The sequence below is a fragment of the Ochotona curzoniae genome, unplaced genomic scaffold (assembly GCF_017591425.1).
Source record: "Ochotona curzoniae isolate NIBS_2020 unplaced genomic scaffold, NIBS_Ocur_1.0 contig_2754, whole genome shotgun sequence".
In the NCBI taxonomy this organism is placed as follows: Eukaryota; Metazoa; Chordata; class Mammalia; order Lagomorpha; family Ochotonidae; genus Ochotona; species Ochotona curzoniae.
In genome coordinates, this window is record NW_024465582.1 from 17,101,160 (window position 1) to 17,125,413 (window position 24,254).

Below are 24,254 nucleotides of genomic sequence, written 5' to 3' on the forward strand. Positions count from 1 at the left end.
TGTTTCTCAGCATTTTCTAAGGGAGTATGAAAATTGTATCTACTACAATTTACCTTATCTTTTCTTTATTCAAAAAGGAAAAGTTTTAAACCCTCCCCCAACAGATACCTTTTGGAATGAAGTGACCTGTAATCAGATTAATTAGTACTTTGTCCTTAAGAATATATCATTTTCCACATGATAAAATGTTCTTGTCACCAAAATGTTCTCATCTGATTTGAGGTGAGATGTTAACACTTTACTTGCCTTTACAAACAGGTTCATCCTAAATTTCACTATAAACAAGCTCACATCCCAGGCACAGACACTTCTTGCGTGACTTTTTCCTATGATGGGAATGTCCTGGCCTCTCGTGGAGGTAGGTTAAAAACTCTTTTGATGTGTTTCTCTATATAAAATTATGATATGTAACATTAACAAATGTCAAGTTAAAATCCTAGCAGTTTGTAAACCTAGATATGCTCTTGTTAGTGTGTGTTGGCCACCCTTGGATCTCATCAACATGGGATACCCAAGTACATGAGGTTGTATTTGAATGGAAGAGGAAAGTACATGAGGGTAGCTAGAAAGTGACTCTCCAGAGAAATCTAAAATATCCAAACCTTGAACCAATTGATCATTACTATAAGGACTAATTGTATTTCAGTCAGTGCTATTTTGGCAATAATTGTTAATTCTCCCTGTAATAGCTGTTGGGCAATTTAATTAATTAACTCTCTATATGTAATGCATTCTAACAATTTTCCTTTCTGGATTTAGAGATTTTGGTAGATTAAAATCCATTCAACAGTTTCTAGGGCTTTATAAGTGTTATTACCAGCTCCAGAACCTATTGGGTTATCTGAAATTAATACAGATGAATGTTCTCTTATTTTTTGAGGATATAAGCCCCTCTTCCTTTTTATTCCCCCTTAAAGACCAAAGCCAATATGGCAACATTCCAAAGGTGAGCCTTACTGAGTTCTCCCAATACAAGTAGGCCCCAAATCCAGCCAGTTGTGTATTTGAGTACCTCCCAAAAGTTGTGTTTTAGAGTAAGGGTCACGGGGGAGATAGGGATTTTCATAGAATTCTCCAGCCACCTCATTTGCACCTGATTCTTGATTCCTTGTTGGACCCAAGAGATCAAGTAAGCTGTGAGCTGTGAGCACTGGCAGCAAATCACAGCAAAGACATTTCGTATATGAGCTTGTCTGTTTTCTGGCAACAAATTACTAGCCCAATAGAAAGATAATAAAATGAATCCTCAAAAGAATATTCATTATGCTTTAAATGGCTTGAAAAAGTTGTCCTCCCCAGTAGAGAGAAGAATAATAGCCGCAAGGTACAATTACACTTACAGAGGGAAATCACATTGCTCACCTTCATTAATGTTAATGGATAGTTTTACACACACACCACTGGGAAAAAGAATCTGTTGTTGGCCTTGAGGGCTGTTAAATTATGATCTTCCCAAGAAGTCAGGTTATACTCAAGTATACCAGGGGGAACTGCCATCTGCTCTGAAAGTGTGCTGTAGAGTGTCTGGGTTTCTACTCACCTCAGACACTCCATCAATTGGGGAAGCTGTGTCTGGAAGGTTGGTTCATCATCAGATAGCTTCCTACTGTTCTTGCAACTACTACTGTTTTCAAGCTCCCTGAACAGTTAAAAAAATAAACTATGTTTGTAATGCATCTACCGCCTTTCTTTTCTTTCCCTGCTCTCTTCTTCCCTTCATTGCTGTCCTTCCTTTTAATCATTCACAAAAGTTTAGCAAACTCTAAACTTGAATGAATTCTTATTGCAAATTTCACCTTTTTGACTTTTTCCCCTCTATTTTCCTCTGCTAGGTGATGATACATTAAAATTATGGGATATTCGACAATTTAATAAGCCACTCTTTTCAGCCTCTGGGCTTCCCACCATGTTTCCAATGTAAGTGGAGTACTTTAAATGTTTTATCAACAACAACAACAAAAAAAAAATGGAGAAGAAATTTCTTTACCTTAGAGTTAATTTGTGTCCTCCATCTTTTAGGAAGTGATTGAAATCTCGTTTTTTAAGGTGCATTTTATTTTTTCTGTTCATTTCTTCTGTTACTCAGATAACTTTTTTTAAAGTTAGAATGACATTTGTGTGTGTACTCGTATGTACATGTGTCTTTTAGTTGTTCAGACAGTCTTTCTTTGGGTAGTTGAACAATGTTACCTTCATTGTACAATGTTGTCAACTTTTAAAGATTTTGCTGAGACAACTGAGGTGGAACTTGACATTTAAGTTCTACTGCTGGTCCCTAGGAAAATTTTTCTTATTTTGTTAGAAATGAAATTTTATTAAATAATGATCAACAGGGAGAGTGAGAAGATAATGCAAACATCTCATGAAGGAAACTATGTAAAAACCAGAGCATTTATATTTTAGAACAAATGAAGAGATGGACAGATATGAATTTGTATTTTATGCATATTTTATAAACTGTTGTGCCTGCTTTGAATAATGTTAACTAAATAACCTCTTTGAGTTGTGTTTTTGATTATTCACAGTCCTGTGGTCTGAGCTCTGATAACAGGAGTTATTGAATAATAACTATCAATTCGGTGTCAGCAGTCTTCCCGCTCCTTGTGGCATGAAGAAGCTGACTTGAAAAAACTGAAATTATTTGGGAATAATATTAGTCATGGTAGTAGTAGTAAGAATAGCCAAGAAAGTGACCAAATTAGCCACTACTTTTAACATTAGCCATACATGTACTTACTTGTCCATGAACAACTCTCAGTGCCTATACAGAGTTTTTTCCCAGAGTCTTTTTAAAGTAAAAATATTAACATATACAAACTAAAAAGCAGAAATTCTGGAGTGAGACTGCCTAAGTTTGAATTGTGATGGTAGGCAGGTTTTATTTAACCTCTCTGCCTCAGTTTTCTCTTTAATAAAAAAGAGATGATGACATCTATCTCATAGAATTATTGTAAAGATTTAGCAAGTGAATGTAAATGCTTGACATTAAACCCTGCATAGGAGTTGGCTCTTAGTACAGTAATATTTATGCTTCATTTCATTCACTTATATTACTGCATTATTGTGGGGAACATAAGCTTTTCCTTACAAACTCTTTCTGTCCATAGGACTGACTGCTGTTTCAGTCCAGATGATAAACTCGTTGTCACTGGTACATCTGTTCAAAGAGGATGTGGCAGTGGCAAACTTGTTTTCTTTGAGCGCAGGACTTTCCAAAGGGTGTCTGAGATGGATATCACTGACGCGGTATGTATACTCTTTCATGAGAACGAAGTGAAGGTCTTTGTTTATTTAAATTTATCTATTTAAAAGGCAGAGTGACAGAGGGAAGGGAGAGACAGAGAGATCTTACATATACTGGTTCATTGTGAAATGACAGCAACAGCTGGGTCTGGTCAGTCTTAAGTCAGGAGTGAGGAACTCCATCCTGGTCTCCCCTGTGGGTGGCAGGAGCCTATGTACTTGGGCCATCACCTGCAGCCTTCCCAGTGGAACTCTTAGGGAGCCAAATTAAAAGCAGAGCAAGTGGAACTCCATCAGCACTCCAAATGGAATTCCAGCATCATAAGAAGTGGCTTGATTTGTTGTGTTGCTAGTGGAGGCTTAACCCATTGAACCACACTGCCAGCTCCCTTGTTTTGTTTAATAGAGCATAAGCCCTGACCCTTACAGCTCAGCGATAGATACTTTCCCACACCTTCACTTGAAAAAAAAAAAAGCACAGAAATGATCAGTACATTGCCAACTGACTGATTTACTCTTCTGCTCAGCAAGTGTTTTTGGTGTGTGTCTGTGCTTAAATCTGAGTTTCAAATGGGCCAGAGATGTTGTTCCCCTCTGTGCCAACCCATTTGCAAAGAGAAAATGCTGACTATCATGTAAGACACAGAAGAAATTTCACAGTGTGCACTTTGTGAAGATCCTGGGATTGTGGACAGAAATGAAAGCTATCCTCGCAGAAAGTGACAAGATTTCTCATTGTTTCTTAAAACTAAAAACTTTGGGAAAATTCTGCTTGTTATAATTGCAGCCATTAAGGTAGGGTTCAGCTTCTACCAAACTTGTGATACAGTTATTTAGAAGTTTAATATTTCAGATTTACCTTCTACATTGAAAACATAAAATATTTAGTTTTCTTTACAGATGTAGATACATACAAAAATACCAACATTCATTTGTTCATCGTTCCATTTTTCCATGTCCTAAGACTAGACCCATATGTATTACAATAATGGTAAAAAGTTGCAGGGGAAAATTGCAATTTTTTTCAAAGCATATATTATTTAGATGATAAGGCTGTAATTTTATGAATATGAAATAAATCAATTAATGTATAGGCTTTCTTGTCTCCTTGTTGAATTGTTTATTATATCTGGAATCTCACTTTTTTGTGTGAGTTTCTCTAGGATGAGAAAATGCAAAGAAGCAAACAAAGGAAAAATTTCAGTAAATGCATAGAGCACATGTTCATATTCAGTTCTCTTAGAATAGTCAGGAAAGAGACTGTGAGGTACATTTTAATGGATGATGGAACAGAAAACTTTTGATTTTGTACTGTGAAGAGGCTTTTTTAAAGTATTGGTTTTATGGGGGCTTTGTTGTTTTTGTTGTTTTTGTTGTTGTTCAGACACCATTGTTTATTGTTTATATAGTAAAATATTCCCTTAAATGATCTTTACATTTCCCCCTTTGCCTGTTGTGTTTAGTTTTAAGGCTTCTCAGAATGTACGAAAAAGAAACAGATTACATTCCTCGAAACAGATGAAGCATGATCACTTTGCTCTTAAAATTAGAATAGTCATCACTCTTTGGAAATGCCACACTCCACTGCAGTAAAGTGTTTACTGTGTGAGTTTTAATTCACATAAAAGGCGACATCTCATATTCTTAATACCAACAGCTGCTGGAATGAGGCACTGGAACAGACACTGAGGCCTTTAAGTCCATCCTAAGTGTATCCATTAAGTAAGATATTATTGGTTATATTCTTCCCATATTGTCTCCTAAAACAAAATAAACCCTTGAGTAGTTACATTCTAGGACACTAAGTTGCATATAGGGAGCTAAACATTTTCCGGAAGAGTATGTTAGCAATTTATGCAGTTAGTTCCCCATTGACTAAAAATTGTCCTATAATTGTCACAAAGATAGCTCTTTAAAATATACTAAATGCCTTTTCTCTATGTTTTTAAATATTTATTTTATGTTATTGAAGGGCAGAGTTAGAGAGAGAGTGAGCTAGAGGGATAGATGGTCTATCTGCTAGTTCACTCCGCTAAGGGCCCAGGTTCAAGCCAGGAGCCAGCAGGAGCAGAGCTTGATCTGGTTCTCCCAAGTAAGTGCAAGAGCCTAAGGCCCTGGACCATTCTCCACTGCTTTCTGAGGCATATCAGCAGGGAGTTGGATCGGAAGTGGAGTGGCCAGGACAGGATGCCTGTCCTGTAGGAGACAGCGTAACTCAGTACATCACACTGTGAGACTCTCATATGTGTGTTTGACACAGTGTATTTTTTTGTTTGCTTAAACGTTTACCTATTTTTATTGGAAAGTCAGATTTACAGTGTGAAGAGGCAAAGGGAAAGATCTTGAGACTGCTGGTTCCCTCCCAAGATGGCTGCAGTTGTACTAGCATATTGCCATGTGTACCTTTTAACCTAAACATAGCTAATAAAATTATTTTGCCTGGGCGCTGTTTGAGATGGTAGCAGCTTCACATCATTTGCTTTGGGCAGTAATTTAAAGGAAATAGCATGCATTCATTTGAGCAAAGAGGAAAAAATGAAAACAAAATAATCCAGAAAGTCCATGCCTAAACCTGATGTCTTTTCTCATTTGTTTGCTTAGGCACTTTGGTGAGGAGCCTTTATTTTTGTAAATACTCTTAGTGAACAAAATGAAGATAGGAAAGAAGAAAACCCCACACACAGCCACACAGTTTAAGTGTTTTTGCATGACTGATCTGGCATGACTGATGTGGGCTCTGAAGGAAAAGGAAAGGAAATTGTTAACCAGTTAGCCACTTTGAGCTTCTCAAGGCTGATCAAGAACCATAGAACCATAGAACATAAGTAATAGAAATGTAAAGGTCTCTTATAGAAAAAAAAATCCATCTGCGATTATCTGAAGAATATTTCATCACCTCCGGTTTGTGCTTCTCTCCATCACAACTTGTTCTCCAGAATATATACTTAGACTATACACATCCCATTCATATTCTTTGTGAGTTAGAGCTTACACAGTGTGAACCATTGGTGCTTCTGTCACTGTGAGCTTTTGTGGTGGTGCTTGTCAGGGAGCAAGCTTTGTGGTTTGAGGCAGTAGACATGTGTTCTGGACTTGCCGTGCTGGAACATCTTCAGTTATCTTCCTCTTCATCAAGCAGAGGAAAGTGAAATAAAATTAATGAATTTTTTACTTGGCATTATCTCTTGTCTTCACTGGGTCTCATCAACAGTGAGATTAAGATGGGTTTATTTGCCTGCTTACTGCATCCCTACTCCTTATTTTCATGAGTGTGTGTGTGTGTGTGTGTGTATGTGTATGACTGTAAAAATTTTGTTAAAGTGCATATATATTCCAAAGGGGGCATCTAACTATTAAATCTAAGACATTGACAAAGATACAAAAAACAGTGAAGAAAGTAAATGTTGTCTAGCTTTATCCTCTGTGGACTATCCCATGTTTAATGAATTTTGATGTTTAAGAAAATTGCTCTATAAATGTGAGATGATGTACAACATAAAAAGAATTACACATAAACATAACATACAGCAATATATATAATATGAAATTCACATTAAGAGTGAATCTTCATTTCACATAAAGAGTTTTTATGCTGCTGGTAAAAAAAGAATACTACTATTTTAAATTCAGAAGGATTGAGGAGGAAGAATAAACGGATACAAAAGGGCCATGAAAAGAGTAGTTCCTTCAGGGACCCAGTTAAAAGGCACAGTTACCACTCAGGCCATGACCAAACTGTTATTTGTACATATGGTGGAGAGCAGAAAGGTATTTCAGATAAATGGTTATTCCAGGTGTCCTTGGAACTGCTTTGGAATGTATCTTTGTTCTTCCATTTGAATACAGATATTTCTGATTTGGGAATTCACTTCAAACAAATTAATGAAGCCATGCCTGTGAAAGCTTGACTCCCAAAGAGCTAAGGAGTTCATCTGCTCTTCTGTCCTTTACTGGGATTAGACTAATCATCTGTCTTACTGATATATAAAGTCCCAATTCAGTCAGAATTACGTATTCTTACAGATTTTCTAGAAATAAAGAAGTCCAGGAATGTTTTTTTTCCCCCAGACTTGTGCAAGGAATAATACACAAAGGATTAGAGCTATTGGTAGTGCAAACGCCAACAGAAAATAAATTTGAAAGACTGTATTTGGCATTTATGTGCTTTCTAAAACACAGTGATACCTTCTTAATGTAAAACACAAGGGAATGGAAAAAAAAATAGGCTTTGGATGAACTAGCTTTCCATTATCTGATTTTTATTAAAGAGTGATCAGGCAGCTGTGGACTAGGGGTAACAGTTGCTTTGAATTATATATTATTTTGAATAAAGTGATATCAGCCTAAAGAAATTTTACTGTGGTTCATTTTTTTGGGAAGATTAAACAATGCAGATCCCAAAGGAGTCTCATTAAGCATCTTTTTATATAATAAAATGTTTTTCTGTCTATCTATCTATCTATCTATCTATCTATCTATCTATCTATCCCATCCGTCCATCCAGTCCGTCCATCCAGTCCGTCCATCCATCCATCCACCCACCCACCCATCCATTCATCCATCCATCCAATACATGTTTGCCATAGTCAAGTGATAAGACAATGTACTTACTCAGTGCTGGTATAGGGAACATTTGCTGATTGGGAAGAGATGCCTGATAGCGAACCTGGGAGTAAGTAAGAGATAATAGTGTTAATGTAAGTCTGCTACCATAGCAGTTACATATATCTTTTTTTTTCTAATTTTATTTTTTTAGCAGCAGTTCATCTTGTATTAATTCTACCTTGGCTATTGCGTTAGTATTCCACTGTCAGGATAACAATGTCAACACTATTTTCTATAGTATTTTCTGTAATCACTGAAGAAAAGAGATAACAGTATGATATGGTGAGAAATGCATTGCATTTTTACTACCTTGTTAATTTGCATTATGAGACTATCATAAAGATACTAACCTTCTCCTTGGAATTTCCTCAAGCAAGCACCATGCACATGGGGTTTATTTTAGTTAGTTATTTAAATATTTGGTCTTATTTGAGATGTGGGATTGCAAAGAGAAGAAAAAGAGAGAAAAGAGATCTGTGCCATGAAGGGTCATTCTTCAAATAGCCTTAACTGCTAGAGCTGAACTGATCCAAAGCCAGGAGCCTGGAGCTTCTTCTAGGTTTCCCATGTGGGTGCAGGAGCCCAAGGACTTGAGGTGATGCTTTCACAGGCCTTAATCATGGAGCTGAGTTGGAAGTGGAGTGGCTGGGACTCTAACCAGTGCCCGTATGGGATGCCAGTGCCATAGGCGGAAGCTTAGTCCGCTGTACCATGGCTCCAGCACCCATATACATGTCATTTAGACAGTAACTAGAGGGGCTAGTATCACCAAGACTTGACTAAATTACTTCTTGGTGCTCAGTGAACTTAAAGGTATCATGTCATGCATGTTTCAGAGTGAACAATAATCTTCAGGATTTAAACAGTACAGTTGAGCGCAGAAGAGGGGGGGAAAAACCCACCAACTCCACAGGGGCTTACTCTTGGTACCAGGGTACTTGCAAAAGTTCATGGAAACAGAATTGAAAGATAAGTTAATTTTGAAATTTTGCATGTTTTGAAATCCATGACTAGTTTTTTTAAAAATCATATGTGTTGTAAACTTTTTTAACATGCTGCGTAAGTTTTGATTTATTTTGCACTGAGTTTGCTACTTAGCTCAGTGTTGAAAATGCTGGTGAAGGCACCTGTGTCCTGCTTCAGTGTTCCTGGGTGTGATACATGGCTTCAGCTCCTCACTCTGACTTCCTGCTAATGTCGACCTAGAAGGCCTCAGTAACAGTGCCAAGAATTGGTTACTGGGCTTACCTGGACTGAGCTCCCTCACCACAGCCTGACCTAACACTGGCTGCTGTGAGCATCTGAGTGACGTATCAGCAGATGAGAGCTTCCTCTGTTTGGTTAGTCTTTTTGTTTCTTGAATTTACAAAGTAAAATTTTTTTCTTTTTCTAATTATTATTTTATGATACAGTTCCATAGGCCCTGAGATTTCCCTCACCCTCCTTTACCCCCCTACTGATTTCCCCTATATTATTACAATATTATAATGCTTTATAAACAGTCATAAGCCCATCATTATGCTATTTAAATGTATTCTGCCCATGTTAGTTAAGTGTATCTGGACAATGGCAGACAGTCCAGCATCCTATTGTCCAGATATATTTAATATATATTTCATATATATATACTTTCATTGAGAGTCCATCTTTGATCTGGAAGTAGAGATGCAGAATGTATTGTATCTTCGCATCTGGATATGATAGACTCTTACACAGTTACTATACATCCCCTTAAATGAAAAGCCATAAAACAAAATCAATAACAGGAAGAAAAATAAAAAACTTACAACAACATGAAGTTAAATAACGTGCTACTGAATGACCAATGTGTCATTGAAGAAGTGAAAAAGAAAATCAAAACTTTCTTGAGGAAAGTGATGTTGCTGTATGACCTAAGTTCTTTGTTGGACATATGATCTAGAAATGTTTTCTCCCAGTCTGTTTCCTGTTGTTATTTTAACAATATGTTTTGCAGTGCATCAATTTTTCATTTTGCTAGAGCCAAGTTTATCCTTTTTTTTTTGTAGATTGTATACTTTTATTGTGTCATCTAAAAATTCCTTGACTAACTCCTAGGTTACACAATTTATCTCAGTATTTTCTCCTGAGAGTTTTGTAGTTTTCTGTGTAACATTTAGTTCTATCATCCACTTTAAGCGAATTTGTGTATAACAGAATGGGGTACATGTAAGTCAAGGAAAGGTCCAGGCCTAAGGTGAAGTTAGAGACACCACGAACACAGAATTCAATGGGATACCAAGAATTCTGTAATCAATGAAAGGTTATATAACAAAAATAGTATATAAGATGTCTATACTGAATAAAATACTGAGGTATGGTGTCAATTACAGAACTATGCAAGGCTTTATGGCACCTGTGTTGAAAGGAAATCTCATTTTGACCAAACTTGTTCTTATTTAAAATTTTGATATTTGTTACCAGTTACTATCTTAATATTACTTATTATTATGTTGGTGGAGAACTGGAGTGGGGAAAGCTTGTGCTTTAGGAATACTTTGAATTTTGGTCTTCTTTCTACCATATCAGCCACTGTTTACTTCCTAGAGTCCTCAGACAGGACTACGGTGCCTCTTTGCATCATTTAGAGAGAGAGACTCAATGGATTGTTTTTCTTCTGGTTCTGAGGACCAGAAGCTCTTTGGCATTACAGTGGTGATAGGAAACACACGAGGAAACAGCACACATGGCAGCAGATGACCCCGGGAGGAAGCGGCTAAGTTAGTTGCACATTTGGACGGACATCCATATGGTAGGAAATAAAATCATGTTATTGATCCCAATGGGAGTCATGTCTTACTCTGCTGCTGTGTTGCCTTGACATAGCTGCCACCAGTGTGATTGAATATATGTTGTTCAGGTTCTCAATGTTATTTTCCAGAATCTGTCTCTTTTTGCCTATCCGAGATCTATGACTTAATTCTCCTGTGTAAAAATCAGACTTGCTTTAACAGAAGATTTTACAACCTCCCTGAAGGGTTTTGATTTTTTTCTTCATGTTAAGCCTCACGTTCTCATGTTTAGAGCCCATATCCTTTCCTATAGTCCTCATGGAGTTGAAGAGCAGCTGGCCAACATCCTGTTTCCTCAAGATTGTAAAGTTACTGCGCAGGCTTCTGATGTCTAAGAGGACAGAATATAAGCTTGTTCTTCACTGACATTTCCTTGTGTATCATATTTTCTCAGTGTTTCTGTTATCTTTGCTCCTACTCTCAGTTTTTTGTAAATTCTCTAGTGACCCAATTGGAGTAAGGCTTTCCTCAGGACTAATGGTGCCGTATGTGTAGTAAGAACATCATATTCCCCGTGCTTATTAGCACAGTACATGGCATATTGTGGCTGTTCAGTGAAATGTATTTTATTGTGCTTTACCTTTTGTTACATTTAATTACATATTCCTGTTGAGACTTACTGTAATGACTATTCTCTCACCTTCTCTTGTGTTTTGTTTTTTTATTAATAGATTTTTTAAAAATTAATTTGGAATTCTGGGAGATAAATATTTCCTTTGATATTTTATGAAAGAAGTGTGCATTTTACTTTGCATCTTTAAAACTTGAGATAGATATCCATTTTCACACTTACTAAAAATAGTGTTTGAGTGTTTGAAGTTCAGTAGAGGAAACACAAATTTACTGCAGATGCTTAAAATACTGGTAACTTGCATTCTAATGAATATAATTTGTTTCGGTGTACTGTTAAGGCATATGATCTGTTCATTGGACCTGTTTTGCAAAGAATACTGTGCTTTGAAGTAAAAATTAATTATTGGACTTTGACATCATATTTTGTTAAAAATGTAATCATTGTGCTTCCTTAGAATGGGAAATAAATGCTGATACACTTACCATTTTTTTTTCTGCTTCTCTAGTCTCCCTTAATATGATTTATTTTAAAACCAGCATTCTGTTCTTTCAAATAGTATTTATGGTGGGATTACAGATTCAAAGCCTGTAGTGAAGAATCTTTTCCCATGGTCAAATATTTGACAGCAATCTCATTTAGAATTACTATGTGAGATGAAGGACCAATCACATGTTGACTCCAGCTTCATGAATGAAAAAAACCCAAAAAATAACTTGTCCAGTTTAATAACCATTAATCCACTGTCTAGTGTTATTCAACCCCATAAAAGTCTGCTACTTGTTGGTGCCATCATTTTCTTTAATATTTATTTTATTTGAAAGGAAAAGTTTTTGAGCGGGAGTAGGGGAAGAGGAGAGAAAAATGATGGAGAGAGAAATATTCCATTACTGGTTCACCTCCAAAATGTCTTCAATGGCTGGGGATGAACTTGCAAAAGCCTGGAATTCCATTTGGATCTCCCATGTAGATGGCAGGGGTCCAGGTATTTGGGCCATCTTCTGCTGCTTTCCCAGGCACATTTTCAGGGAGCAGGATCAGAAGCAGAGCAGCTGGGACTTGAACTGGCATTCATATGAGATGTAAATGTCTCAGACAATGGCTTTAACCCTCTGTGCCACAGTGCTATCCCCTGATGTCAGTATTTGTAAGTAAATATCTATTTCTCTCTCTCTGTTTTATTGCAAAGTCAGATATACAGAGGAGGAGAGACAGAGAGGAAGATCTTTTGTCTGTTGATTCACTCCCCAAGTGGTCATAATGGCTGGAGCTGAGCCGATCCAAAGCTAGGAGCCCAGAGCCTCTTCCAGGTCTCCCACGCAGGGTGCAGGGCCCGTCCTCAATTGCTTTCCCAGGCCACAAGCAGGGAGCTGGAAGTAAATATCTATTTCTATGTCTCTACTCCTTGAGGTATAGGAATAGTCAGTGTTTCCTTTTTGATTAAATGGAAACTTTCCCCTCCTTTCTGTACCCTGAATTTTGATATTTATTAGGTATTTAAACTTATGTTTCCTTGTGTAAATATGATTGTTATGAGTGGCTGAGTTGGGTGAGGAGCCAAACACTGCATAATGTGAGCAGAATCCTAAGGAAGAGATTCCTACATCCTCATAAAATAAGAGGGGTGGGGATGGTGGAGGAAGAGAATCTGAACTTTCAGGTATCTGCAGTGTTCAGAGTGGCACACCGTTGTTTCTATGTGCAGACATGTAATAGAGTCATGTCATTATGTCTGTGCTCTGTTGTATGCCCAGCACTGTACTGCATCCCACTGGTGGGCCAGTAAAGCTCTTAATGTAAGATTCTCTGACAATTTTTCTTCTCCAGACCTGAATCTGATGAATAATCTTTGGTAATAAGTTTTCCAGCTGTTCTATCAGAACTCAGGCCAAACTTTCACAATTATATATAGTGTGGGGAAGAAGGGGATCTCTAATTAGCATATAACCCAGGATAGTGTTTTTCCTTTTCTGAGTGATAGACAATATTTTTGAAGGAGGAGACACTGTAAAACTCAAAGGGCTAGATTATCATGTTATTTAAAACATCTTCACCTGTACTGTATTAAAATAAAGTTTTACATGTGTTATGTAGTTTGTTTTTTAAAGTTTTTTTTTTTTAGCTTTAACACTTGATTTCTAAGATTTGACCACAGACATTTCTAATCTTAGAGGATTAGAAAGGATTATACATTTTGTTCATATAAACAAAAGTTTGATGCTTCTTATAGTTTTACTCATTTCTGTTTTTTAAGTGAGGAATAAAGCAGCCTGGATCTGTGTAGAATAGACTGCAAAACATGACCATTCATAGTGCTTCCCAAGCTTTTTCTTTTTTAAAGATTTATTTTTATTAATTTTTCATTGGAAAGGCGGATATACAGAGAGGAGAGACAGAGAGGAAGATCTTCTGTCCGATGATTCACTCCCCAAGTGAGCGCAACGGCCAATGCTATGCCGATCCGAAGCCAGGAGCCTCTTCCGGGTCTCCCACATGGATGCAGGGTCCCAAAGCTTTGGGCCGTCCTTGACTGCTTTCCCAGGCCACAGGCAGGGAGCTGGAAGGGAAGTGGGGCTGCCGGGACTAGAACCGGCGTCCATATGGGATCCCGGGCGTGCTAGGTGAGGACCTTAACCACTTGCACTACCGCGCCGGGGTCCTCCCAAGCTTTTTTACAACCTGTGGTACAAGCAGGCAGGACTCCTCTTCGCCAAAAGCGATGGGTGGGGGCACTCCATGTCTTGGCACACCTGTAGCCCACGCTGTGCCAGCAGTGGGGACCTTCACTGAGTAGAGCCCCAGCTGGAGTGCAATGTAGGGCGACCACCCCACTGTGGACTCCAGCTTCAGTCTGCTGCTGCCGGAGTGTCATTAACGAGGATAATTACTGCAGACTTGCTTCAGTCATTGTGCTTTCTTTGCCTTCATAAATTCTCATTAAGTAACGGGATTGGAGTTAACATTTAGTGTTTTGAATTAGATGAAGAAAATTGCATTTAATTTCCTTGCCCAAGAGACCTTCTGTTTTCTTTGAGAACTTTTTCTCGTGATGAAATTCCTTAGGCAAGTTTATTATCAGACACAGATGTGATTCATTTAGTGCCAGGGACAACTACCAGGTTCCAGATTTTTTGCTGCTTTAGTGGTTACCTTAATTTCAAAGCACAGACCGTAAGTGGATTGATTTTAATAAACATATTTTACATGGGCTTGGTGGAAATTAATCTGGTAATTAGACACCAATTTTTGAAAGTTGAACCCATGCATTGCACCAACTGTTTATGGCAGGTGCAAAGTAGTACATTTCCTCACTTTTCTATAGCCATCCTGACATTTTGTAAAGGTACTATGGATTTTTTTTTTTTCTATTCACTGTTAGGCTTCTCTCAGGCTTATCAGAAAAGGGAATGATTTGGAACAGGAAAGGGAGAAGATTGGTGAGATTTCCAGCAAAAGCAAATGACCATTGCTCCAGCTCTGTTCTGTCGCAAACCTTTCCTGAAGTAGAGGAATGTAGAGGAGAAAGAAGGGACAGGCATGCGCTCAGTTTGAGAGAAGTCTGGGGACAACAGCTACCTGTTGCTTTTTCCATCAGGTATTTTGCTTTTGAGGACTGAAGTTTACTCACCCAGTGTGCTTCCTGAACCAAAAGGGAGGCGGCCCAGCCCCCAAGGCCCGTTCATTCTGGAGAGTCATTCAAAGTTTGGGGAAAGCAAGGCTTTGAAAGAATGGAGGGAACCAGGACCAGACCAGTAACCCAGAGAAGACAACACAATTCTCATCTGATTCTTCCATCTCCCTGGTGGAATATTTTAATGTAGAAAACATTTTTGTTCTTTTCTTTGAATTAAATAAATCTTGGTCCTGTGGAAGCCTGAACAAAGGTCTGATTTGGTACCCTTTTGGCTTTACCTGACTTTTAAAAACTTATCTGTGGCCTATGTCTTGATATACATCCTTAACCTTGGGGCTAAGGGTACACACATGATTGTGCAGATGCATTGGATGGTCCTGGGAATGTCCATCATTCTGAGGCTGCCTGTCTTCTGGTCTGCCAAGCTGTGTGACCATCTTATTTATAGGCTAATGGCAGACCCTTAATTTGAAACTGTTTTATTTATGTTTGTGTATATTTATTTACTACGATTTTAGAAAAGTGGCTCATTCTCCCAAGGAATCACTAAGTTAACCTATCCATTTTGTACTATATGGTGTTGAAAAAAAAAAAAAACAGCCAGATGCAGTTTGGTTTACGTGTGGGTCAGCAGCTGGGAAAGATCAGGAAATAGTGTCTCAACCTAATCATGTTTAAGGTGTAAACTTATGAACGATGTAGGGCTTCTTTTAGCATGTAGACTAAGGGTGGTGTTTGGATACATGCATTACAGTCATGTAAGATGTTGCACAGGCTTTGTCTATTATAGTAACATTGGTGAAGTGAGATCTAGGGGGCTTTTTCTTTTATGGTTTTAGTAATACCATCTGCTTTAAAATGTAAACTTGCTAAGATTTCTACTTCTGGGTTAGATGACTTTGCAAATGATTAAAAATATCCCACCTCCCTTCCTTCCCATCTTTCCAAATAGGGCTTTGCCTGTTGAGTAAAATAAGGGAATGAGCCATGCAGTTGGAGAAACCTGCCAACTGATCCCATCTCCTCTGTGTAAGTGATGTGACCTTGGGAAATTGATCTATTCTAACAGCCTCAGTTTCTTCATCTGTGACACGGAGTGAAATTGCGAGCTGTATTAGTAGTATTATTGTGAGACCTCAAACTGCATTTTTAAAAAAAGATTTATTTATTTTTATTGCAAAGTCAGATATACAGAGAAAAGGAGAGACAGAAAGGAAGATCTTCCATCTGATGATTCACTCCCCAAGCAGCTGCCATGGCCAGTGCTGCGCCGATCCAAAGCCAGGAGCCAGGAACTTCCTCCAGGTCTCCCATGAGGGTGCAGGGTCCCAAGGTCTTGGGCCATGCTGGACTGCTTTCCCAGGCCACAAGCAGGGAGCTGGATGGGAAGTAGAGCTGCTGGGGTTAGAACCGGCGCCCATATGGTATCCTGACTCATTCAAGGTGAGGGCTTTAGCCACTAGGCCACGGTGCCGGGCCCCTCAAACTACATTAAAGAGCATAAAATTCCAGATACCTAATAGTTCTCTTACCAGTATGTTCCAAAATATAAACCCGTTTCTGTCTTTCCTTCTCTCCTTTTTAACTTCTAAAAGTAAATTTTTTACCCAAGGAAATAAACTGTTTGGAATTTTTTTAGCTTTTTCACTTTTGTTAAAGGGAAATTTCAGAATCCCTGTTTTGTTTCGGTCAACAGAAATCTTAACATTGCTGACTAAATGTGATGCTCCCATCTTCCTGGACCCGAACCCGTATTTTCCTCTGGCCTCTCCAGACAGGAAAGATATTTATACAGAGCTCAGTGAGAGTTTGTTGCTCCTTCCAGTGCTGTTGCATGTTACTCCTGGGTCTGGTCATTGTTTCTAGAGACTGCTGCTAGAGCCAAGTTCTTCTTGAGGGGCAGTTTATGGCCACTCTTCGTTGCCCAAAGAATTAGCCTGGTTTTGTGATGAAATGGAATTTGGTTTTATAAATTGAGGGAAGCCATTTGTGGGCCAACGTGTTTTGGTAAGATGAAGTAGATTCATGTAAAAATTCAACAATTAATCAGTGTGATTAAGTACATTGGTATATTAACACCAAAAGACTAATTCCAGAATCTAGTCCTTTATGCTACAGTGGTTTTCTGCTGTTTGAATCTCACCATAAAATGGGAGAACTCTGCCTTTGCCTCCTGGAAATCACACGTCTTGATGTTATTCTGGGGTCCTACAGTTCAGGTGTGCTCCCAACCCTGCGGGCACTGCCATCTCTCAGTAACTCAGTAGGTCTGAATGTGTCAAGCCCCCTTCTCAAAGGAGTCATCTCATAAGAACAGGGTGAAGGAAGTTTGGGGATGGTTGGTTGATTGAGTGATTACACTCTATTTATAGCTCGTTTGTCTGCCGAGGGTTCCTTAGGCTTCTAGCAGGCACGTGGCCCTTTGTAAAGCAAAGACTGGTATGTCTATTTGACAAGTTAGCAGCATGGCAGTCCTGCTTGCTCCCCAGCTCTGCCCCTGGCTCAGGGATTATTTGCTTTGGCAGATGGCCAGCTCACTGCTCTAAGATGCATTTCCTTGACAGGACAAAATGTGGAGCCACATTATCTGTAAAGTTTACAAAGGTTAGCCAAACATACACAATAAATAGTAACAAACACACACACGAAAAAGGCCCACTCACCATTAACTTTGAATTCTGTTTCTTCATTCTGTGTTTTTGGAATCCCTGTAGTATGTGATTAATAACCAGTTTTGGGACAATTGAGACTTAAGTATCCTTTGCCTAACTCAGGCTGCAGCTCATAAGTCCCTGCTTAGCTACTTTTTTGACTCATCGCCACACAGGACAGAGTTCTGGGATGGCTGTTTAGTTCAAGGGGTTTTATTTGCCTCTCTCTGCCTTGACATGAAAGAAAAGCAAATGTGCTCCTCCAGAAGAAGTTACGCTCATCAGCCATGTGTAGGTTTAAGTTCCGGAAGGTAAAGTACCTGAACAGGAATAGAGGTGCTTGAGTTCCCCGGAAAGCAGTCAGACAAGGGTCTGTTGGCCTGGGCAGTTGACTCTAGCATGTAGACCCTCACCCTGCAGGAAGAGAGTAGTGGTAGCCTGCTGCCCTACATTGTGGATTTTTTTTTCAATTCTTACTTGAAAATGTATTTGAGAACCAGCAATTTTAAACCGCTTAGACCTCTAGAGAACCAAGGGAGAGGGATCACTATGTAACTATATTTTCAAGATTTCTCTGGGGCTATTTTTGGATGGCTGCTATTTCCAAAGGTCCTTGAAAACCCCTCCCATTCTCTTCTCTGGCAGATTGCATCATGCCCATCCTCTCTGCTTTTCCACATTAGGATGGAACTAACTAAACCAGCTGCGTTTGTGGGATACCTGAGGGTCCCATGTAATGATATGGATAGATCAAATTAGTCTTAATAGAGAATCATGATTTTTGCTTAGAAAATTCTCTTCACATCTACCTAGCAGAGCAGTTTATTGAGGTAGGATGTAAGTGGTGACCATCTGATGAGCTCCAGACACTAATCCAGGCACCAGGCATACAGCCTCCAACAGAACTCATCAGGATCTGTGACCACAGAGCTTATGTTCCATTGGAGGTGGCAACACTCATTGTTAATAAGCAGATCACATACTGCATTCGGAGGTGTTGCATGCCATAAGAAGAGTAAGGAAAGGAAGGTCATGAGCATACATTTATGTAGGGTGATATGAAAAGAATGAAATTGAAGCAAAGACTGAAAGAACTGAATCTTGGCACTGATGAGCTTATCCTAGATAGAATTACATAAATGTGACTGTGTGAAGTCATATTTATGACTCTCTTGTTTCCATTTACCTGCCAGTGACTATTTGGAAATTTCTGTGGTCTGGGCATGGTCCTCAAATTATTCTTAGTAGTGGAGCATCAGGAAGTCTGGCAGCTCTTCACATTTTCAGATCGTGATCAGTTGCTATACTGATCACTGAAAGTGTAGTCACATTTTCTTTATTCTTATGCTTAGCTTCCATATGTGGCTTGACAATAGGTAGATTATTAAGGAGCATTGAATTTATGCCTCCACACTCATTTCTTGCTCAGAGTGAATTCTGCAGAACCTGACATGTGGTGTTTCTGCCCCACTGTTGTTGGCTTCATCTTTTTTCTCTGGTTAATTTTGTTCATAGTATCCCTCCCACTTTTACCCTCTTACTACAGACAAATTAAAAGCAAGTTGTGGTTCTGATTGGGAACTCATGGTTCTTTGTGACCCCATAGCTCTGCTTACTTTTCTCACAGTAATGAATTCAGAGGACCGTGGCTGCCAGTGAACCTTCTTTCAAATAGCTTTCCATTTGGGTTAATACTGAGTCTGTGTATTCTGCATCACTGCTCTCCTTCTGCTGTTGTGCTGCTGCTTTATCTCATAGATAGGGAGAGATTTTAATATGCCTACAAGTATGTGTGCTGTTTGAAAAAACAGTATGAGCTTTAGATCTTTATAAACTAAAAACAGTAACCACCTGGCCTCAGTCTGCTGTCCAGAGGGTTATACTGTGTGTGTGAAGCATGAAACAGAGAGATCTAAATCTGTTCTGGTAGGAAGCATGCCTGCATGTTGTGGCTTCAGCACTGCGTGATGCCAACCTCACATGGTAATGGAGCTGGGAAGCCTTACTGTTTGGTCCCATGACTGTCAGGAAAAGACAGTATTTTCAGGAAGGGAACTTTTTTTTTAAGAAAAATTATGTTTTCTTTTCGAGGTAGATAAGGTAGACAGAAACAGAGGTGTCTTCCATCTGCTAGTTCGCTCTAACAGCCGGGGCTGGCCCAGGTCAAAGTCAGCAGCCAGAAACTTGATGCAGATCTCACGTGTGAGCAGCAGAAACCCAACTACTGAGCCATCATCTGTTGCCTTCCTCAAAGGCATAAACAGGAAGTTGGGCTGCAAATAGAGCTATGGTTCCACCCAGACAGTCCAAATTCTACCTTCATCTTTTTTAATTTCATAGGGTTTCACACAGATAATCAGTGATGGAATGGAACTTTAAAGAGTACATCTTCAGTGATAGTTTAGAAGAAAGCATCCTAAAAGTTCCTGGTAACTATTAGGATATATATGATTTAGTAAATAAGCCATCAGAGTACCAGCAGGATTCTCCATTTCCTTTGGCCTCTTTAATTGACAAGTGCCTTTTTTTTTTTTTTTTTTTTTTACAGAGTGTTGTCCGCTGCTTGTGGCATCCCAAACTGAACCAGATCATGGTTGGAACTGGAAACGGATTGGCTAAAGTCTATTATGACCCCAACAAGAGTCAGAGGTATTTCATAAAGTATTGCCTGTTTCAGATGGATGACAACAACTGGAGGGAAGGATTTTTTTTCACCCCTGCTTTCATTTAATTTCCCCTTTGATGAGGAATCCACCGTTTTAGAAAATGCAGCTGGCACAGGGTAAAGCTTCAAACATCTTATATTGTGCTTTAAAGAGGCTTTAGGTATCACCCTTAATCCATACTGAATTCAAAGTGGAAGTTTCCTGGGGATTTGCAGTTCCTTAGCTGAAATGTTGAGAGCAAGGGGGGGAAGTGGGCTTGCCCACTCTGCATGCCATCCTGGACAGTGGCATTAGCAGTGATGCATGTAAGGGATTAGCAGAACAAGGACCTAACCATTTACAGGGAATGGAAATGGCTCTTCCATTTCGATGCTTTCTTTGACTTTCAGCATTTTACTGGTTTGCACGTCATGTGTTATGCTCTGCCAGGCTGGAAGAAACAGCATCACTTTTTTTCACTTTATCATTGGTCCACCAAATGCCAAAGTCAAGAATCTCCATGTATTCCCAAGGTCTGAAAATTTCCACTCACATACAAAATTCACTGGCATCCCCTAAAACCTGTTCTGAGATCTTACTTCCTTTCTGGGGGCTGGAAAGGAAAGTCATCTTTTGTTAATGAATATTAAGTGGCCATGATTTTGCTATAAATAAAAGCAGACAGCCTCAACTTCTTTCAGAGTTTTCTGGACTGGACTTGGAACCCTAGACCTATAAAATAAGATTATATGTACATTATGGTGCTTAAGGACTAGTCAGATTTTGGTGTGTGTGTGTGTGTTTTAAATATGGAAATTGAAAATGCCAGTGTAATTAGGAAGAGAGGGAGTCTGTTTCATCTGAGAAAATGATGAGTACTTTTGGAAACTGCTTTCTGTGGAATCCCTGTGTTAAGAAATTTGATTATTTGTATTTGCTCCTCCTGAGAGGGCTAGGTCTGAATTGTTGAGAAGAAAAGTGTTCCAAGCAGTTTTTGTGTGTTCCACCCATCCTTGTGCAACACTACCGAGTGAACTCCACTCCTGACGCTTGTACTCTTGTGTTTGAAGTGTGAACATAAGCCACTTGGGGTGTAGACCTCCATATTGCATCCATCTAGGACATGAACAAGAATTTGAACACTGCCCTTTAAGGGTGAAAAGGGTAAATTTTGTTAATATTTCCTTAGGATCTTAATTTTATAAGCAGTTTCTATAGGAATTTTTTTTAAACCCTGTGCTCTAGACAACCCCCTTTTTTTGGTTGTAACCACTGACTGATAGGCTTGCTTTCCCCTCAGTTTTAATCCCTTACCACTGGGGCCCCATCTGTTGCCATCTCTCAGAAAGTTACAAAACAGCGTACCAGTGTATGGTTCTGAATGCTTTTGCGTTCATCCAATGTACCAGCGTGTATCTAATGCTTTTGATGTAGATGTTCCATTTCTAAGACCAAATAAAGGAAGTAATTTGCTTTTATGCTTCTCAGAGGAGCAAAATTATGTGTGGTTAAAACCCAGCGGAAGGCAAAACAAGCCGAGACCCTAACCCAAGACTACATCATCACTCGTAAGTTGTATGCATGTCCTCTCCTTTCATGTAGTGTTGATTGTGTGTTTTTCGAGACAGAAAAAAAAAAACAAAAACAAAAAAAACACAAGCCCCCGGCTCTTAGGCACATATGATAAAATCCGTGGGAAAAGGAGTGTGAGTCATGGCAGAGCTACCCCTTTTGCATCTGAGACCCATCACAGGGACAGGGTTGTCTCATCTGTTCTTTCAGCCCCAGAGGGAAGAAAAAAAACCTCATTTGAGCCTACTGCCTGACTCCATAGCAGTCCTTCAAAGAATAACAGACTGTTCAAAGAATAAACAAGAAGGAGCACTGACGTTGAAGTCTGCAGGCCTGGCTCTGGCAGTGTAATGCTGAGCAACTGAACTTCATCAGTAGAGTGGCGAGACTTAGATAAGGGTTCTCTTCCAGCTCCCTCCCAATATCTGCGACCGCAGACTGGACTGCTTCAGAGGCATTTATATGTCACGGTAACAACCTGGACTGAGAGCAGAAAGCTTCCCTGGGTGGAGTGGCTTCTCTCAGGGTTGTCACACAACCTCATCCGTCTGGCAGATACATGCTGCCAGAGCCAACAGTCTGAGACCTGTGACAGGTGCAGCTGGGAGGGGAATCTGGACTGTGACAGGGATTACCATGAGCAGATGGCCTTGTTGTCTTTCTCCATGTATCAGTGTAAAGTGCAGGGGGCGCTGTACTGCTGGGCTGTCCCCTTGGGGTGGATCTCACGGAAGACCAAGTCCCCTGGAGCTTGCGGTCAACAGAGATCTCATGACACTTTGTGCAAGAGTGGAAGTGTTAAAGGCGGTGTCATAACCAGACTAGCTCATGTAATTACACGCGGCCTACTTAAATTCCTCTGGTCGTTTGAAGTGAAAAGCTATTTTTCTTCCTCCTAAAAATACTGTTGTGTCGTGTTGCTCGCCAGAGTGGCGGGCAGCTAGGTTTCTCGGCTCCCCTGCCTCGAGGCAAGTGTGTTCTCAGGAGTGCTGTGTGGTTTTGGCTTCCCAGGGTAAAGGGAGCAGAGGGTGGGAGAAGACCCTGGTGGAGTTTCTGAGATGTTACAGACATTTCATTCAAGCTGCAAGTTCCCTGTAAACCTTGATCCTCCTTTTCTCTAGCCTCAAGAAGAAATTTCTGTTAAAAAAGGTTTCAGCCTACATGGAAGAGTCAAAAAAAAATTATTCTAGTGGGTTTATTATTTATTTATTTTGGTTAAAAAAAGGTAGTTAATATTTTTTCTGCTAACTCTTCCTTTCCCCTAGAGTATTGTACAGTTTCCCCTTTTAACTTTTATACTGGTTCCTATTCTGAAGTTTAAATCCCACATCAAGTGAACAACAAACAGCAGCCAAACAAACCCCTCTCTGATTGACATCTGCTGGTTTTGTCCATCATCTAGGAGACCCCTGGAGTCCTTGTGCCAGGTGATGCGGGCACCCCTGCCTTCCAGGCAACCTTTATCCCAGTTCCAGTGGGCTAAGTGCTCCTCCCTTCCGGTTACTCAGTGTTGTCAGCTCCTCCTGTGAGGTAGTCACATTTCAGAAACGTGTGAAGTGATTCCAGTGTTTATGAGGCATCTGAGGAGACTTCAGGGCTGACTGGCAAGCCGTTGGCATTATCCACATCTGGGTCCCGTAAGATAAATCAGAAGCTGTCCCCATTGAGCGTTTCTTTTCCAAAACCGCAGAAAGGAAGTTTCCAGTGCTGTTCGCGGTGGGGTAGATGGGGAGCCTCACCACTGTTCCCGTGACAGTGTTTGACAGCATTTCCTGAGTGCCACTGCCTGCCAGGAGAGGTGAACCATAAGTCTGGTATCAAACAAACGTGGCTAATTGGTTACAGTAAGACTGTCTTCCACTATTAGATGAAGCCCATCATTATAACTTCCATTTCGTCCTTCACTTAGTCATGCTCTTGCTATGCTTTCGAATGGAAATGTTATTATAATGAAAAATTTTAAATGTGACTTCTCATAGCGCATGCCCTGCCTATGTTCCGTGAGCCCCGCCAGCGGAGTACGAGGAAACAGCTGGAGAAGGACAGACTGGATCCCCTGAAGTCGCACAAACCCGAACCTCCTGTCGCAGGCCCAGGTGACTGTGATCCAACTGGATTGAGGGATAGAGTGGGGTAAATGAAATGCGACTGGGGCCAACTTTGGGACCTGGATGTGTTTTCATCTTCAGGGAGGTTTTCAAGCATTTACTTTTTAGCGCCAGAACTTTCTGCTTCAAGGTCTGTAGTAGAGTACAACTGGTAAGATTGGAGTTGCTGTGCTGTATTACCCAGGGCGTTTGGGTGTTTTCTGCTGTGACTGACTTGAGCCCTGTTCGTGGTGGCCCTGGAATAACTCTTGGGCTCATGGAATCCAATGTTAAAGTCACATCTCTCAATACCAGCTTAAAACGCATGGGGCACTTTGACCAGAATCCAAGTTGGGTTAGGTTTCAAACTAAGGCAGAAAGAGGCCATGATTCAGTTGTATGTTGAAGTAAGGGAGCTGTTCCTATCACTAGCAGA

General features: G+C 39.8%; 1 protein-coding gene across 3 annotated transcripts in view; it reads left to right on the forward strand.

Moving 5' to 3' along the window:
- The window catches only part of WDR70 (WD repeat domain 70), a 201,456-nt gene that overhangs the window by 152,630 nt on the left and 24,572 nt on the right, over positions 1-24,254 (forward strand). For all 3 annotated transcript variants that reach the window (XM_040977476.1, XM_040977475.1, XM_040977477.1), the window contains 6 exons: positions 259-358; positions 1,833-1,917; positions 3,108-3,246; positions 20,063-20,163; positions 21,648-21,727; positions 23,711-23,827. In XM_040977476.1, coding sequence (XP_040833410.1) covers positions 259-358; positions 1,833-1,917; positions 3,108-3,246; positions 20,063-20,163; positions 21,648-21,727; positions 23,711-23,827 — 622 coding nt within the window. The remainder of the gene's footprint in view (positions 1-258; positions 359-1,832; positions 1,918-3,107; positions 3,247-20,062; positions 20,164-21,647; positions 21,728-23,710; positions 23,828-24,254) is intronic.